We start from the raw sequence: 17,231 nt of genomic DNA, 5'->3' as shown, positions 1-17,231 counted from the left end.
GACCTTGCAATATCCTTTTAATTATTTTCTGAACCCTTCCAAGCTGCACAGCATCCTTCCTATAGAAGGCTACCAGAATTGAAAGCAGTTTTCTAGAAGTGGTCTCACCAATGTCCTGTACAGTTGCAACATGATGTCCCAACTCCTATACTCAACACGATGACCAATTAAGGCAAGCATGTCAAATGCCTTCTTCACCAGCCTGTCTACCTGTGACTCCACTTTCAGCAATTATGCACCTGCACCCTTAGTTTTCTTTGTTCAGCAATGGTCCCCAGGACCCTCCCATTAACTGTATAAGTCCTGCCTTGGTTTGCCTTACCATAATATAACACCTCACATTTATCTGAATTAAACTCCATCTGCCACTCGTTGGCACACTGGCCTATCTTATCATGGTCCCATTGTACTCTGAGGTAACCTTCTTCGCTGACCATCTATTTTGGTGTCATCTGCAAACTTACTAATGATACCTCCTATATGTACATCCAAATCACGTATATAAATGACAAAAAGCAGTGGATGTAGTACCAATCCTCTGGCACACTGCTGGTCAAAGGCTTCCAGACTGAAAAACAGCCCTCTGTCTGCTACCTTCAAGCCAATATGTGTCCAACTGGCTAACTCCTCCAGGATCCCACATGATCTAACCTTACTAATCAGTCTACCATGCAGAACCTTGTCAAACGCTTTGCTGAAGTCCAAATAGAAGTCTACTGTTCTACCTTCATCAATCTTCTTTTTCACCTCTTCAAAAAACTCAATCAAGTCAGTGAGACATGATTTTCCATTCCTTTTCTCTTTCAACCTTTTGATTCATTTGGATTTCTGGGATGTTTATATATCCTTTACCACACAGAAGCAAAATTACTCATTACATTCTCTTTTTTGTATTGTGTCTTAACTCCCCATTCTCACTTTCAAGGACCAGTACTCACTTTACTTACTCTTTTCCTTTTTTCGATACCTATACAAACTTTTGTTTTTTTCACATTTCTAGCTAGGCTTCTGCCATGCTCTGATTTGTCTCAATTGAACTTTTAGTCATTCTCTGCTGTTCTTTATATTCTGACTGGGCAATTGACTTGCCACTCGTCTTTACACAATTAGATGGATAAGGCATAAGTTTGATGCTTTAGTCAACCACAGATGGTAGTGGTTAGTCCTGATGGAAGTCCTGTAGAACTTCTCTTTCTAGCAGGAATGTATTTATTCTGAGTATCCTGAGATATTGTTTTAAATGTCTGTCAGCACTTTCCTAGCCTGACTCTTCAGTCCACTTCATCTAACCTACATAACTGTCATAATTTAAGATTAAAATACGAGTCATAGACCACTCTTCTCCCTCTCAAACTGAATGTAAAATTCAATCATTTAGTGTTCACTGCTACCTAGAGGTGTTTTTACTCTATGCCTATAAATTAATCTTATTATTTCTCACATAACCAAGCCTAGTATAGCATTCTCCCTGGCCCGTTTCAGAATTTGGATCCTTAAGAAACACTTTCAAAACCATTATATGAACTCCTTATTGCGGGAACTATTGCCAATCTGTTTTTTTTTCATTTTTTTTTATCATAAGGGCATTTAGAGGTAATCATATAGTATGGGACTGGAGTCACATACCGACAAAATCAGTTGGGGATTGTGGGTTCCCACCCTGAAGAGCACATGAAGTCTGATTAAATTTAGGATGAATTTTGCAACATTTTCTGATGCTAAACCATAAGTCAGCAGAGTTTTACTAATAGCTGTGATGGAATTTGACTTCTGAATTGCAAGTCACATAGCATATAGATTACTAAAAACCCTAGAAAATCTTCCAAACATGAAATTTGTTGAACATCCACAGAATCATCGTCTTCTTAGGCTTCAGTTTTTTGGAAAACGTATGGTTACCTCTCGCTCCTGTAACAAACGTCGCAAGGTACGTTTCTTTCTGACATGTCTCCTCCTCATGCATATTGCAATTAATAAGGCCACCACAACCAAACCAAGAAGCCCACTGACAATTCCAGCAGCAATGGATGGAATGCGAGACCTAGAGTAGGAAGGGAATCTGTCAGGGATGTTTTCCTCTCATACAATACCTCATACTACTTTGACTTGAAACTTATATTCTTTGTGTTGGTCATTTCAAACATAATTACATTTATAAATAATGTCCTGAAGCTTTATAATAAACTGCATACGTGTATTTTAACTAACTGAAATATTCAGTGTAATTCAATTTCCATAGATTTTTCAAATAAAAATGGAATAATCTTTTTACCTTTCTGTCTTTAAAAATGATCAAGTTGTCACAATTTAATTGTCCGACGTACTAAATGTAAAGCGTAATCTGCATGAGTTTATTACCTATTGTGAATATCCGGAAATTGGATAACTGAATGGACTCTTAGCAAATTGAAATAGGTATTCCTGATTGGCACAGATTTATCTATAGGTCATTAAAATGATCAAAAATATGCACTTCTTATTGTCTTGACTAGAAAGTTCTGACAACCTGGTGGTCAAATGACAGGTGAACATGTACGTGTGGTGAGAAACGGTTGTTTATTACAATGCAATTATAGGCTTTAGAAACTCAGTGGCATCCATTTCACAGCACCACAAGTCACAGTTAAAGTTTGCCTTGTCTCGTTTGTTGGGTGCTAGCCTCCATTATTGAAGTGTTTTAAAATCTATGTTTTTTTTGGATTTGACAGTCAACAGATGGGATTCTTGAAATCTATTGCCTGATTTTAGGCCTTTCACATCCGAATGTCTAATTCCTTGACTTTCAGCTGCCTTATTCTTACGATGCTTAAACCATAAATTTTCTTGTTCGCATGACTCTGAATTTATTAATGTTGTGGCACCTGCATATTTGCTGTTCACTCACAACTCCAGTAATTTCCTCTTTGGTTGAAATCCACACAGTTCTATGAACATATTGATGCCCTTAATGACTACTGATCATCGATATAAATTATTGGTTCAAAGGATCAAGTACAGTAGCAGAATTAGTTAGGTGGAAACTAAAAATTGCTAAGGAAATAAGTCACTCTTGGGAGTAGTTAGTAGGCCCCCTGATTCAATTGCAAATCAAGAAATAATACGGGCCTGTGGAAAAAGTTTTGCAATAATTGTGGGTGATTTAATTAATCTTCATATAGATTGGAAGAATTAAATTGTCAATGGTAGCCTGGAGAATCAATTCATGAAATGTATCTGGGACAGTTTCTTAGGACATTATTTTTTGGAATGTACAATCATATACATTCAAGGAACAGGCCATTTTAGACCTTTTTCATGAATGTTTGGTTGTGTTTTGTTACCTTTTAGAGTTGATAAAGTGTGACTCTTTAAAAAGCACAGCAGATCAGGCAGCATCAGAGGAGCAAGAGTCGACGTTTCTAGCAGGACCCTTCTTTCAGTCCTGAAGAAGGGTTCTGTCCAAAAACATGGACTCTCCTGCTCCTTGGATACTACTCGACCTGCTGTCCTTTTTAAAGCATCACACTTTATCAACTCTGACTCTTCAGCATCTGCAGTCCTCACTATCTCATTTTTATTACCTTTTATTCAAGATAAAATGGAAAAGAGGGTCACGTGATTTTATTTAACAGATACTGCACAACAACAAACATGATGGCTTGGTAACCATGAGGATAGAGAAGCCTGGGTGAAACTTATTGGGAGCAAAATGTAAAATGTTCACATCTGAAAACAAGGAGCTGTTGACCTGACTGTGGATAGACAATCTAGAACGTCAAACAGAGAGGGAGAGAGAAAACATGCAGTTTCACAGAGAGGCAAATGACTGGAATTGGTAAGGTCTGCAAAGAGAACAAAGTCACAAATTTTCTGAGTATTACCAAGCAGAAACAGAGGAGGAAAGATCATTTCTGGTCAGAGGCATATCCCATGAGAACTCCCAAGGAGTTCAGGAAATTCATCCTGGCATGGTCAGCATGTTGGGGATTAAGAATGATCGGAATGGGCCTCACCACTGGGGTTCAGTTCAGAACTTCTTTGAAAACTGAGAAAACGTCTTTTGATGGCCACTCGACGTTTCGGCTCAAGCAGAAAGGAGGAAGGGAACCCACTGGAAACTGTAGCTGACATTTGTATTATAGACCCCCTAATAGTCAAAGGGAAATTGAGAAACAAACTTGTAAAGGAGATCTCAGCTATCTGTAAGAAAAATAGGGAGGTTATGACAGGGGATTTTAACTTTCTTAACACAGACTGGTACTGCCATAGTGTTAAGGATTTAGATGGAGAGGAATTTCTTGAGTGTGTACAAGACAATTTTCTGATTCAGTATGTGAATGTACCTACTAGAGAAGGTGCAAAACTTGACTTACTCTTGGGAAATAAGGCAGGGCAGGTGACTGAGGTGTCAGCGGTGGAGCACTTTGGAGCCAGTGACCATAATTCTATTAGATTTAAAATAATGATGGAAAAGGATAGACCAGATCTAAAAGTTGAAGTTCTAAATTGGAGAAAGGCCAATTTTGACTGTATTAGGCAAGAACTTTCAAAAGCTGATTGGAGGCAGATGTTCACAGGTAGAGGGATGGCTGGAAAATGGAAAGCCTTCAGAAATGAGATAACAAAAATCCAGAGAAAGTATATTCCTGTTAGGGTGAAAGGGAAGGCTGGTAGTTATAGGGAATGCTGGATGACTAAAGAAATTGAGGATTTGGTTAAGAAAAAGAAAGAAGCATATGTCAGGTATAGACAGATCGAGTGAATCCTTAGAAGAGTATAAAGGAAGTAGGAGTATACTTAAGAGGGAAATCAGGACTGCATAAAGGAGACATGAGATAGCTTTGGCAAATAGAATTAAGGAGAATCCAAAGAGCTTTTACAAATACATTAAGGACAAAAGGGTAACTAGGGAGAGATTAGGGCACCTTAAGGATTAGCAAGGCAGTCTTTGTGTGGAGTGACAGAAAATGGGGGAGATACTAAATGAGTATTTTGCATCAGTATTTACTGTGGAAAAGGATATGGAAAATATAGACTGTAGGGAAATAGATGGTGACATCTTGCAAAATGTCCATATTACAGAGGCAGAAGTGCTGGATGTCTTGAAATGCATAAAAGTGGATAAATCCCCAGGACCTGATCAGATGTACCCTAGAACTCTGTGGGAAGCTAGAGAAGTGATTGCTGGGCCTCTTGCTGAGATATTTGTCACAGGTGAGGTGGTCAAAGACTGGAGGTTGGCTAACGTGGTGCTACTGTTTAAGAAGGGTGGTAAGGACAAGCCAGGGAACTATAGACCAGTGAGCCTGACCTCGGTGGTGGGCAAGTTGTTGGAGGGAATCCTGAGGGACAGGATGTACATGTATTTGGAAAGGCAAGGACTGATTAGGGATAGTTAACATGGCTTTGTGAGTGGGAAATCGTGTCTCACAAATTTGATGGAGTTTTTTGAGGAAGTAACAAAGAGGATTGAGTAGGGCAGAGAGGTAGATGTGATCTATATGGACTTCAGTAAGGTGTACAACAAGGTTCCCCATGGGAGACTGATTAGCAAGGTTAGATCTCATGGGGTACAGGGAGAACTAGCCATTTGGATACAGAACTGGCTCAAAGGTAGAGGACAGAGGGTGGTGGTGGAGGGTTGTTTTTCAGACTGGAGGCCTGTGACCAGTGGAGTGCCACAAGGATCGGTTCTGGGTCCTCTACTTTTTGTCATTTACATAAATGACTTGGATGCGAGGATAAGAGGCAGTTAGTAAGTTTGCGGATGACACCAATATTGGAGGTGTAGTGGACAGTGAAGAGGGTTACCTCAGATTACAACAGGATCTTGACCAGATGGGCCAATGGGCTGAGAAGTAGCAGATGGAGTTTAATTCAGATAAATGTGAGGTGCTGCATTTTGGGAAAGCAAATCTTAGCAGGACTTATACACTTAATTGTAAGGGTCTAGGGAGTATTGCTAAACAAAGAGACCTTGGAGTGCAGGTTCATAGCTCCTTGAAAGTGGAGTCACAGGTAGATAGGATAGTGAAAGCAGCGTTTGGTATGCTATCTTTTATTGGTCGGAGTATTGAGTACAGGGATTGGGAGGTCATGTTGCGGCTGTACAGAACATTGGTTAGGCCACTGTTGGAATATTGCATGCAATTCTGGTCTCCTTCCTATCGGAAAGATGTTGTGAAACTTGAAAGGGTTCATAAAAGATTTACAAGGATGTTACCCGGGTAGGAGGATTGAGCTATAGGGAGAGGCCGAACAGCCTGGGGCTGAGGGGAGACCTTATAGAGGTTTACAAAATTATGAGGGGCATGAATACTGTAAATAGGCAAAGTCTTTTCCCTGGGGTCGGGGAGTCCAGAACGAGAGGGCATAGGTTTAGGGTGAGAGTGGAAAGATATAAAAGAACCAACGGGGCACCTTTTTCATTCAGAGGGTGGTATGTATATGGAATGAGTTGCCAGAGGAAGTGGTGGAGGCTGGTACAATTGCAACATTTAAGAGGCATTTGGATGAGTATATGAATAAGAAGCATTTGGAGGGATATGGGCTGGGTGCTGTCAGGTTGGACTAGATTGGGTTGGGATATTTGGTCGGCATAGACGGGTTGGACTGAAGGGTCTGTTTCCATGCTGTACATCTCTATGACTCACTGGGTCTTTGAAAATCTATTCTGAGGAAGGTGGTGCAGGCGGTTTTTGTTAAAAAGTTGAAGAGGAAGTAGTTTTTCTGTGACTTAGAGTAGTATTCACTTGTGAAAGAGTGTATTTGATTTTAAACTGTTACAGTAAAAGACAAAAGTTGAAATCTTGTCATGCGATTCTTTCACTCAGTTACTGGGATTTCTAGTTGCCTGCTGAGAGACACTATTCTCTGGAATAGTGATAAGGGATAAGGGATTGTGGAATAATGATTCCATGGCAATAATCTTCCAGCTAAGACTGATGGAATTTTACATTAAGTTAGAGGGTGAGAAATGTCGCTCTAAACTGGAGGGCATGATGTTTTCAAGAGTGTTGGGCAAGCATGTTTGGTGGCAATTCTCCTGGGGACTGGGACTTCTCCATCACATTAGTTAGCAGTTATCTTTTGGTTTATCTCATACTGGGAGGCATTGGAAAGCCTTTTCTAGAGGCTTGAACTGCTGAGAGGACACAACGTTCTTGTAAGTTAATTTAACGAGTTGTGATTGGATGTTGTTACATTCCAATTTTGTTTTCCACAAGTCTTAAATTCTCAACTGTAGTTGCCAACAATCATTAACAACTGTTACTAGGTAATTTCTCAATGCAGTTGAAATCTTGAGCATAATAGACACAAAACTATATAACACAGCACATTTCTGTTTCTAATCTGCAACATCATATATGATCAATTGGTTGAGTCATACATTTAAAATAATTACTGTCCAGTGTATTTATTAATGGCATATTGTTAGGTTTGTCTGAAGATCGGAGAGACTTAACTGCAGATCTGTGAGAGAGCACAACCAGCTTTGGTTGAAATATGTAGAATATATCATTGTTATACTCATCATGAATTCACCACATGTTTGCATCTGTTCTGACTATAAAGCATTAAATCAACCCCTGGAGAGATATCACTAACTATTCTTGCAATAGTGTTTCATTTTGGTGTATTAGGTGGCTTGTTAATCAAATTTTTGTTGCTTTTCTATTTAAAATGCTAAGTGGTGACTATTATCAACTGTGGTCAAACACTAGCAGTAATCAACAAAATTAGATGATATTATTGAAATTACAAATTTGTTGGAATACTTTACCCAACAGGTTCACAATCCTCAAGTCTTGGTCCCTTACATCTGTAATGCAACAACCATGATATTTAGAATTACTTGGAACCAGTTCTGGTCTTACGACAATTAAACAATTTGATTCATTTTCTCCCCAGTAAAACAAGTAAAACCAAAATCAAAATCAATGAAGAACAGTTTTTTATAGCAGTAGTTTTGCATTGAATCCTAAGAAAGAAAGGAGATTGATTCATTTGGTTCATTGTATTACACACATTCAAACTGTTTCATATTTAAAAAAGGTCTTTACGACATGGCCAAAATTTTAAAAGAAAATTAATCAAAACCTCTGCATGTGAGAAAAAAGGCTATAACAACTCTCGATTTATCAAATGGAGAATTTTTCTGAAAAAATTTCATTCTCATGATGTCGATTCCAGTGGTTGGGCCAGCATTGATTGTGTGAGCGAGGTGCTCAGACAGCAGTTAAAATTGAACTACATCGTTGTGTGGGCGGCCATTCTCAACGGGGGCCATATGGCCCCCTTAGGGGCCCTGGCACATTTGAAGGGGGCCACAGACTGAAAACTGTGAAATGATTTTCTGTCTTTCTGTTCATGTTGTAACAAACAGGGACCCTGGAACCTGAGAAGAGTCCGTATGGGGTGGCCGTGGCCAAAACAAAAACGGTTGAGAATCACTGGCACAGGTAGGCCAGAGCAGGTAAGGATAGTAGTTACTTTCCTCAAAAGATACTACTGAGCTAAATGGGTTTTCCAACAATTGACAATGATTTCATAGTCACCGATGGATCAGACTTTTTTAAATATTGATTTCAAATTCAACCATGTGCCATGGTAGGATTTTTCAATCCTCCTTAGAGTCAGGACTTGTGTCTGAGGACTGGAGAATTGCAAATATTATACTTTTGAACAAAGGCTACAGTAGTCCACTTAACCATGATGGTACAGAGTGTAGTAGAAATTATATTAAAGGAATTTAACAGTCAAGAAAGCCAGCATGGATTTGTTAAGAGCAAATCACAGTTAACTAACTTGATTGAGTTTTTAAATGAAGAAAGTAATTTTTTTATAGCAAGAAAAGGCTATAATTCCAAAAGGGATGCAGATGCAGGGGACATGGGGTGTATGGGCATAAACCATTGAAAATGGCAGGAATGGTTGAGAAAATCAGATTCTGGGCTTTATAAACGGGGTCATAGAGTACAAGCTGAAGGAAGTTAAGATAGACTCGTATAAAACATTGTTTCAGCATTCAAGCGTGAGGGCATTAGGGATGGGTGCAAAAATGAGTAATGAGAATCATTCTAAGGCTGTGAAACATCGGTGAAATGAACAGACTAGAGAATTTGGAGCTGCTCTCCCTGGAGAAAGCAACATTAAGATAGATTTGCTGGACATATTCAAAATTATGAGGGTTTTGGACAAAGTAAACATTCAGGAGGAAAGTTAATTAAAAACACACATATTTTCCGAAACATACTGCTCATACTGATCCTCCATCTTGAAATATACATGATGACTTGGACCACTATGCTTTATTCACAGGTTTAACTGGTGATTTTTTTCCATCCAGGCTGGGAGAAACTGTTACTATTGACAGGGGGGGTTGAGGGCCAGACGACCCCTTTTTAAAACAGATGATAGAAGTAAGAATGCATGAAGGACAACATTTTCTGCACAGTGACTGTTTCGAAATGCATTGTCTGACAATGTGGTAGACAGAAGGTCGATTGACAAAGTGAATTATTTTGTATGGGAACAGGGAAAAGATAGGGGGAACAAGCTGAATTGTTATTACAAGGAGCTGGCAAGGACAATGACCAGTTTGGTTTCTTTCTGGATAGGCCCAACAGCCTATCTACCCAACTTAGTGTTTGTTGTCAATCGTATGCTGTGTCACTTCACTCAGAAAGGGTATGCTTAACCATGATTCTTAAGGCACCACCATTGCAATCTCAGGATTAGACTTGCAGGGATCTGATGTCGAGAGATAAAGTTCTTCCATACCAGGAGAGAATATTGTTACCTTTAAGAGTTCCTTGGTTGTACAGAACTGAAGATCATTGGATGAGAAGACATGGTGCAGAAGGTTTTCCACAAATGTAAAAATATTAAATTTCAAACAATCACAACAGTTAATATGCTGGGGAAAAGAAAATTGATTGGATGGCAAGTTGACTCTGATTGGCTGACGTGTTGGCATGTAGAAAGTAATGGTGAATGACATGTACCCAAGCTCCCATGTAGTTGAAACTTGCAAAGTTTGGACAAATTCTTTTGGTTTGCAGAGAATTGGTCCATGTCTCAGAATGTATGATACTTCTTGTAACATAAATGAACCACATTATATGCTCAACTGATGATTTAAGATTAGGTAGTAGTGTAACTCTGAGCACACCCAGGAGTTTTTGGCAAGTTCTTCCTAATTGCAGAATCAGATCTAACAGTAGATGCTTTACCTTGAGTTTTGGAAGCAAAGGTTAGTTGAGTACAGTATGTATTCTGCCAATTACAAACAAAGGATCATTTAGTTTGCTTCACATAGCCAAGTGCTAGGATACATGGCCTACTTACCTAACATTACACTGGCTCTGAAACTCATGCACAACATTCTCCAATTGTTAAAAATCACACAACACCAGGTTATAGTCCAACAGGTTTAATTGGAAGTAGCTTAAAACCTGTTGGACTATAACCTGGTGTTGTGTGATTTTTAACTTTGTACACCCCAGTCCAACACCAGCATCTTCAAATCATTCTTAATTGCGTTATAGACAGACTGTCTTTTAGGATTAATGGCAACATGTTATGAGTAAAAAATATCACCTGGTGAGCCATTGCGCAGCAGCAGAAAAAGAAAGATGACATAGCCATGAGATCCCCTCTAAATCCTTGTCAGTTATCACCTTGTGCTCATATTAAATTTTGTGATGAAGTAGTCTAACACACTCCTTTCCTTGATGTGCTTGCTAATGGGTTCTCAACTACTGTCTACTGCAACCCCCCTTCACTGTTAAAGTACACATTGGGATCCATATATCTCCACATGCTGGAACAATGCTTCCCAAAATCTCTCCCATAAGTTTGAAAATTGTGTCATCACTTGGTGAGGACTGAGGGGGTGAAGATTGGGGGTGGGCAAGAGCCATGAGAGCAGGAGACTGGGCACAGAATGTCTGCGAGAATGGAAGGGTTGCTGCTTTAGAGCTCGCTACCCCAAAACTTCAACTCATCACTCTATGTGGAGTCCTGACCTCACTTTAGGAAGCACCACATTGTAAGATCAGACCTATCAGCAATCTTTCAAAAAGGCCACAGTCAGCTAGTCAACTTGCAAACTTGCAAAGAATTAAAATGCAGCAAAACTATTCTGCAAGAAAATGACTATAGTATTCCATTATTAGGTGCATTTGTGGAAACTTGTAAATGAACCAAAGACTTCTGAATCTGAAAAGTGTTTAGTCTGCAGCAGGAAAGGCAAACTATCTCCAGAATTTAAAATTTAAGCAAACCATTTGACCTGCTGCTGTGCAGTGGCTATGCAAGTGGTACTTCCCCCTAACAGGATGCTGCTGTCAGACCATATGCATTCTACTTACCACAATTATTCCAGTGCCAATCAAATGTCATGTACCTGAGGCATAGGTTCCAACAGTGGATTGATCAAATCAAAGAGTATGTTCCTTCAGTTGTTAATAACAGGCAGAATATCAACTTACTCAAACAGCTTGCTCTTTCAAAACTCAAAACAGATTGGCTACTGTTAGATGTGACTTGGCAATTTGGCTGCACTTGTCGAATAACTCCGAGTTTACTAAGACCTACATTAATGACTAATTAAAATAATCACACGGTCATAAAGTGACTCATTTATGTTTGCTAGAAGCAACATGTATTCAAACACAGAAATGTGTTCTCTTCAAATGAAAAGAATATAGCCAACTCTTGTGACTTTTTCAATAACCCAGGAGTTTGAGGAGTTAATTGTGTCCCATTATTTTCACCGTGGCAATGCCTCAGCTAAATCAGAGTAACTTTCCAACTATGCGAAAAAGCTTTAACAATATGTCTCTCTTTGCAGCAATATCTTTAAGGTTTGTATTACCTCATGTATTACAGTAGGCACTCTGTACCCACTTGTGGGCATTTAAAAGAACATAAGAACTAGAAGCTGGAGTAGGCTGTCTGGCCCTTTGAGCCTGCTATGCCAATCAATAAGGTCATGGCTGATCTTTTCGTGGCCTCAGCCCCACTTACTCATGTTTTCACCATATCCATTAATTCCTTTATTTTTCAAAGAAGTATCTACCTTAACTTTAAAAGCGATTACTGAAGTAGTGTCAACTACTTCGCTGGGCAAGGAATTCCATAGATTAACAATCCTCTGGGTGAAGAAGTTCCTTCTCAGTTCTGTTGTAAACCTGCTTCCTCTAATCTTGAGGCTATGCCCTTTTGTCCTAGTCTCACCTACTAGTGGAAACATCCTATCTATTTCTATTTTATTGATTCCCTTCATAATTTTATATGTTTCTTTAAGCTCCCCCCTCATTCTTCTGAATTCCAATGAATTTAATCCCAATCTATTTAGCCTCTCCTCACAACCCAACACCCTCAACTCTGGAATCAACCAAGTGAACCTCCTCTGCACCCCCTCCAGTGCCAGTACATCCTTTCTTAAGTAAGGAGACCAAATCTGCACTACAACTGGGGAGGTGTGTAAAAATATGCTTTGAAAAACTCCAGTACAAAAGAGGAGAAAGAAATGTGGAAAATTCCCTTTGAACTGGTATAGGCATTCAAAATTAGTCACTAAACTGATTGCCTTTAGCACTGGACCAATTAAAATAAAACAACTTATAATATTACATAGAATTGAACATTACTCACTCTTGGGTGCAATTTGGGTGACATAGCTGACAGTGTTTATTCTCATCAGTGTATTTCCAAACCAAGGTATTATTTTCTCCTGAGATTCCAGAGGGACAACTGCTTACACAGCGTGGGCCATCTTTAACATGAGCACATTCTACACAGTTCTCATTGCCCTAGGTAATGAAATGAGTACATTAAAACAGGTGTAATAGGTGGGGAAAGAAATATATCATTGCCAAGAGACAAATTAGACATTACTATTCAACAGATTACCAGCGGCTTACATAAATGCAAATGTAATCTCTCACACTACAAATCAAGAACTTGATCTGTTCTGCACAGCACTAAAACTGTGCACTACAATAAATCATTGTCTGCTTCATGTGAGTATTAGAAATATTTTTCTTAATCTCATTTAATGTTCTGGACTTTACCACACAGCATGTTGTGTGAAATTGAAAACAGACTCTCTCTTCAATTGATTTTCAACCAAAGAGAATTTAATCTTAGGTGATTTATTCAATCATGCTTTTTTTGAAGCCACTCACCCTTCAGTTCAGTACTGCCCATTCAGTTTTCACTTAACCAGGTGAAAAAAATCCCAAAGGCTGAAGTACAGAGATGTCATGATATTTGACACAACCAGGAAGCAAAAGATTAACTTTCTAGAACTTTCAGCAGAAATTTGTAGTTCCAAATTCTCAACTATCAAATTCTTGGGGCTAAGTAACTCTGGCTATTACACTTCAAATTAACAAAAACATACATGGAAAACAGCTATTGAATTTTTCCCAGGAATTGGTTTCTGAAAATGGTCAACTGTCCAGTAAACTAAACCTTGTAGGCAATAAGCTCTCATGAACAGATTCTGGTACGCAGCAATTCTATCCTTTTTCTTAGAGAATTGACTCCTTGCTGAGATTTACTAGCTAACTTTTGTTGCCGAAGGCATTTTTTGTCAAAAAATTCAGTATCATTATAGATACCCAGGAATCAGATTTTCAAAACAGGGTTGGGAGCACCCCACTGGAGGGGATCTGGGCCCAAATGCATGCCTAAACTTTGTTGCTCTTGTGGCCTGATTTGTAAATGCAAATTCCCTAATTGGTCAGGAAGAGGGCTTGGCACAAACTTAGAAGTGCTTTTAAATAAACCATAGTTAATATGAACTATGAATGCCGACATAAAAATGGAATTGCTTTTTTGTTGTAATGATAATGCCCATTATGAAATGACATGATGTCAAAATGTTTCAAATTATGAAAGGAAGGAACAAACACAGAATGCTGGAAAATCTCAGCAAGTCTGGCAACATCTGTGGAGGGAAAAAAAAAGAGTTAACATTTCAACTCTGGGACACTCCTCTAGACCTTATGAAAATAAGGTCCTTGCTGTAGCTGTGAGGTCAAGAACAAAATCATGGTATGAGATTAAATTCAAGATATTTAGAATGGAAAACAGAATAAACTATTTCTTTGATATACAGAGAGAGAGAAATTGGACCTGTTTGTTGATTAATTGGGTGCAGAACAGAGGAAACGGCACCACTTTTGTGCTGTGGTCTTACACCTCGTGGTCTTCTGAAATATAGCCATTGTAGACGGTTAAACATCCAAGTTGGATGGGTATGACAATTTATTGTCCCCTAAGCTAATTTCTCCATTTTCCCCATGTTCCATTGACTATAGAACAATAAAATCAAAGCAATTCTTGGACGTATATCTCATTGTCAATTTCAAATTGTATATTTATTTTCCAGAGGACAGAAAATCTATCAGGGCTGCTTTTGATTTTATTCAGAATAAACTTGCTTCTCAGCAGCCTCTAAAACCATTTTCTGATATTCCAATATACTGTACTAATCTACAATTATTTGTGAAGACTGAAGGCCTCTTAAAAGCCACATGGTTTCCTTAGTGGTATTTGTATCTATTTTTTACCATCTTTAATAGCTACTTTGCCCTTATCATTTCTTTTGTATTGATTCCGGTCATTTCAATTGCTATTGCATGCAGTATTCAACTTTTAATAGCTTAGACTTCTGCTGTGTTTCAACTGTGTTTCTGCTGTATTTTTGAATAGTGTTGTTTTTCAATTTTAGTTCATTTTAATTTTGACTTACAAAACTAGTGCAGGTTAGGGACCCATTCTGAGGTTTACATTCTGCGTCACACTGGATGCATCTGCGTTGATCCTCATACTCTCTTAACTCCCTTTACAGAAAAAAAGAACAAACTGATAGTTTGAAAATTAATATTTAAAATAACATTAAATTTTGAGAGTAAAAATCATGTTCTTGCTTAAACATTTTCATACTGATACCAAAAGACAAATAAAACATTATTTACTGCATTGTGAGTATCCCAGCACTTTAGTCTGAGACTATATGTAACTGTCAAACTCATCCAAATGATCAAGGGGCAGAGCAATGGGTCGCAGCTTCCGAGACCGCAGCCGAATCCTCGGTGGGTTGGGTTCAGGCCCTGGAACACCAAGTGCGGACCTTGGAGGAGCAGGTCGACAACCTCAAAAATCGAGGTAATTGGAAGAACATCCAGTTGCTGCGGCTTCCCAAACAGAAGGAAGAAGGCCAGCTCATTAGCTTATTGAAGCAATGACTCCTACAAATTCTGAGGCTGGAAGTCAAGGTAGGCTGCGTGTGGGTTGGGTGGGCCCACCAGGTCGCAGTGCGCAGGCCCAGATTGGACAAGCACCCCCGCCCAGTTCTAGTGCGACTCTTGCATTATGGAGACAAACAAATGATGCTGGAAGCCTCTGGAGCACTGGGAAAGGATCTTCAGGCTATGATATATAAAGGATTGTGAATTATGCTTTTCCAGGACTTCTCTCCAGTTGTGATTCACGAGAGGTAAAAGTGCACCTGAGGGACTTGAATATCCAATATTTTGTTAGATATCTGGCGATACTGCGTTTCAGCTACAAAGGGTCCATGTTCAACTTTGCTTCACGAGAAAAGACAAAAGACTTCTTGGATGCTTTAAAACATATTGACTGGCTTGAATTATATGGACAATTATTTTTTTTTGTTTTGTTTTCTATGTAATGTGCCTGGTTTACCTGGTTGTTGGGGATTGGTCTTGGTTTTCTTTCAAATATATGTCGGGGTCATAATTTTTTTTTGTTTCCTCGCCCATCTCTCTCCCTTCCAGTCATCCTTTGTTTTGGATGGGTGGTGGGGGGAAGCGGAGAGAGGTCATTCTTTTTTGTTCTACCAGGAGTGCCTAGGATTACAGTATGGAGGGAATGGATTGAGAGCCCACTTTTAACTTTCTTATCATAAGATATTGTTTTTTTTTGCTTACTTTGTGTTGTCTGGAGCAGAAGAAAGTGAGGACTGCAGATGCTGGAGACCAGAGTTGAAAAAACACAGCAGGCCAGGCAGCATCCGAGGAGCAGGAGAATTGACATTTCAGGCATAAGCCCTTCTTCAGGAAACTGTACATTCCTGAAGAAGGGCTTATGCCCGAAACGTTGATTCTCCTGCTCCTTGGATGCTGCCTGGCCTCCTGTGTTTTGTCTGGAGCAGGGGCATAGCTTCAGTTAGAAGGATTCATGGTGGGGCTAATGGGTGGTATGAGCACCCCCTGTGGGTATGTTATATGTCGGTATGTTGTAGAAGTAGTTGTTAGAAGTTTTGATTTAGTAGGTTTGGAATTTGCATTTTGAAACTTAAATGTTTATGGTTTTCACTCAGTGAGCTATGAGTAGGGTTCTTCCTCCCGGGAGGTCACGGACTGTTTCAGATGATCATGGCTAGCCATTTGTTTAAATGGTGGACCTGGAACATTAAGGGGAGTCATTCACCAATTTAGAGAAAAAAGATACCATCAAGCTTTAGAAAAGAGAGGGTCGATGTAGCCTTGTTACAAGAAATGCACTTAACCAATAAGGAGCATTTGAAGTTGCAACAGGGAGGATATAGCCAGGTGTTTTTCTCATCCTTTAATTCGAAAAGTAGAGGAGTGGCTATTCTCATCTAGAAGAACCTCCCATTTCAAATGCTAGGCCAAATTAAGGATGAGTGCAGGCGATTCATAATACTTAAAGCTTTAATACATGGAGAAGAATATGGGATTCTGAATGTATATTGCCTCCCAGTGCATCCCCTTAAATTTGTAATGAATGCACTTTCTAGATTGCTGGCCCTTGGGGCGCGTCATACCATTATAGAGGGAGACTTTAATTATATTATTGACCCCGAGGTGGACAGGATGCCTCAGGGTCTTGCAGGTATGTCTTGGCAACCTAGGCAGTTGATGGACCTGAACAGGAAGTTGGGGTTGGTGGATGTGTGGAGATTCTTCACCCCAAAGGTCAGGACTTTATCTTTTTTTTCTAATCCACATAAGTGCTATACTATAATTTTGTCCCATCGGCCTTTTTGAACTTGGTACTATCTTGCAGAATAGGGAACATAGCCACTTCTGATCATGCAACAGTGTACATGGAGGTCAAGGCCGATGATGGTGGGATGGGGCTCCCTGCACTGGTGCATGGACCCTTTTCTCCTGAAAGGCAGCAAGTTTATAGAGTATTTTTCAGAGGAGTTTGAAATCTTTTGAGATATTAATTTAGGTACGGCA

General features: G+C 39.3%; 1 protein-coding gene across 1 annotated transcript in view; it reads right to left on the bottom strand.

Annotated features, from left to right (window-relative positions):
• The window catches only part of egfra (epidermal growth factor receptor a (erythroblastic leukemia viral (v-erb-b) oncogene homolog, avian)), a 276,593-nt gene that overhangs the window by 39,935 nt on the left and 219,427 nt on the right, over positions 1 to 17,231 (bottom strand). Inside the window, exons 14-17 of the mRNA XM_072575666.1 lie at positions 14,750 to 14,840; positions 12,643 to 12,800; positions 7,763 to 7,801; positions 1,900 to 2,041 (exon numbers count right to left, since the gene is read on the bottom strand). Of these exons, the coding sequence (XP_072431767.1) occupies positions 1,900 to 2,041; positions 7,763 to 7,801; positions 12,643 to 12,800; positions 14,750 to 14,840 (430 nt within the window). The remainder of the gene's footprint in view (positions 1 to 1,899; positions 2,042 to 7,762; positions 7,802 to 12,642; positions 12,801 to 14,749; positions 14,841 to 17,231) is intronic.

This window comes from Chiloscyllium punctatum, chromosome 8, assembly GCF_047496795.1.
Source record: "Chiloscyllium punctatum isolate Juve2018m chromosome 8, sChiPun1.3, whole genome shotgun sequence".
In the NCBI taxonomy this organism is placed as follows: domain Eukaryota; kingdom Metazoa; phylum Chordata; class Chondrichthyes; order Orectolobiformes; family Hemiscylliidae; genus Chiloscyllium; species Chiloscyllium punctatum.
The sequence above is the reverse complement of the archived record's forward strand: the minus strand, read 5'-3'. Positions and strand labels throughout refer to the sequence as shown.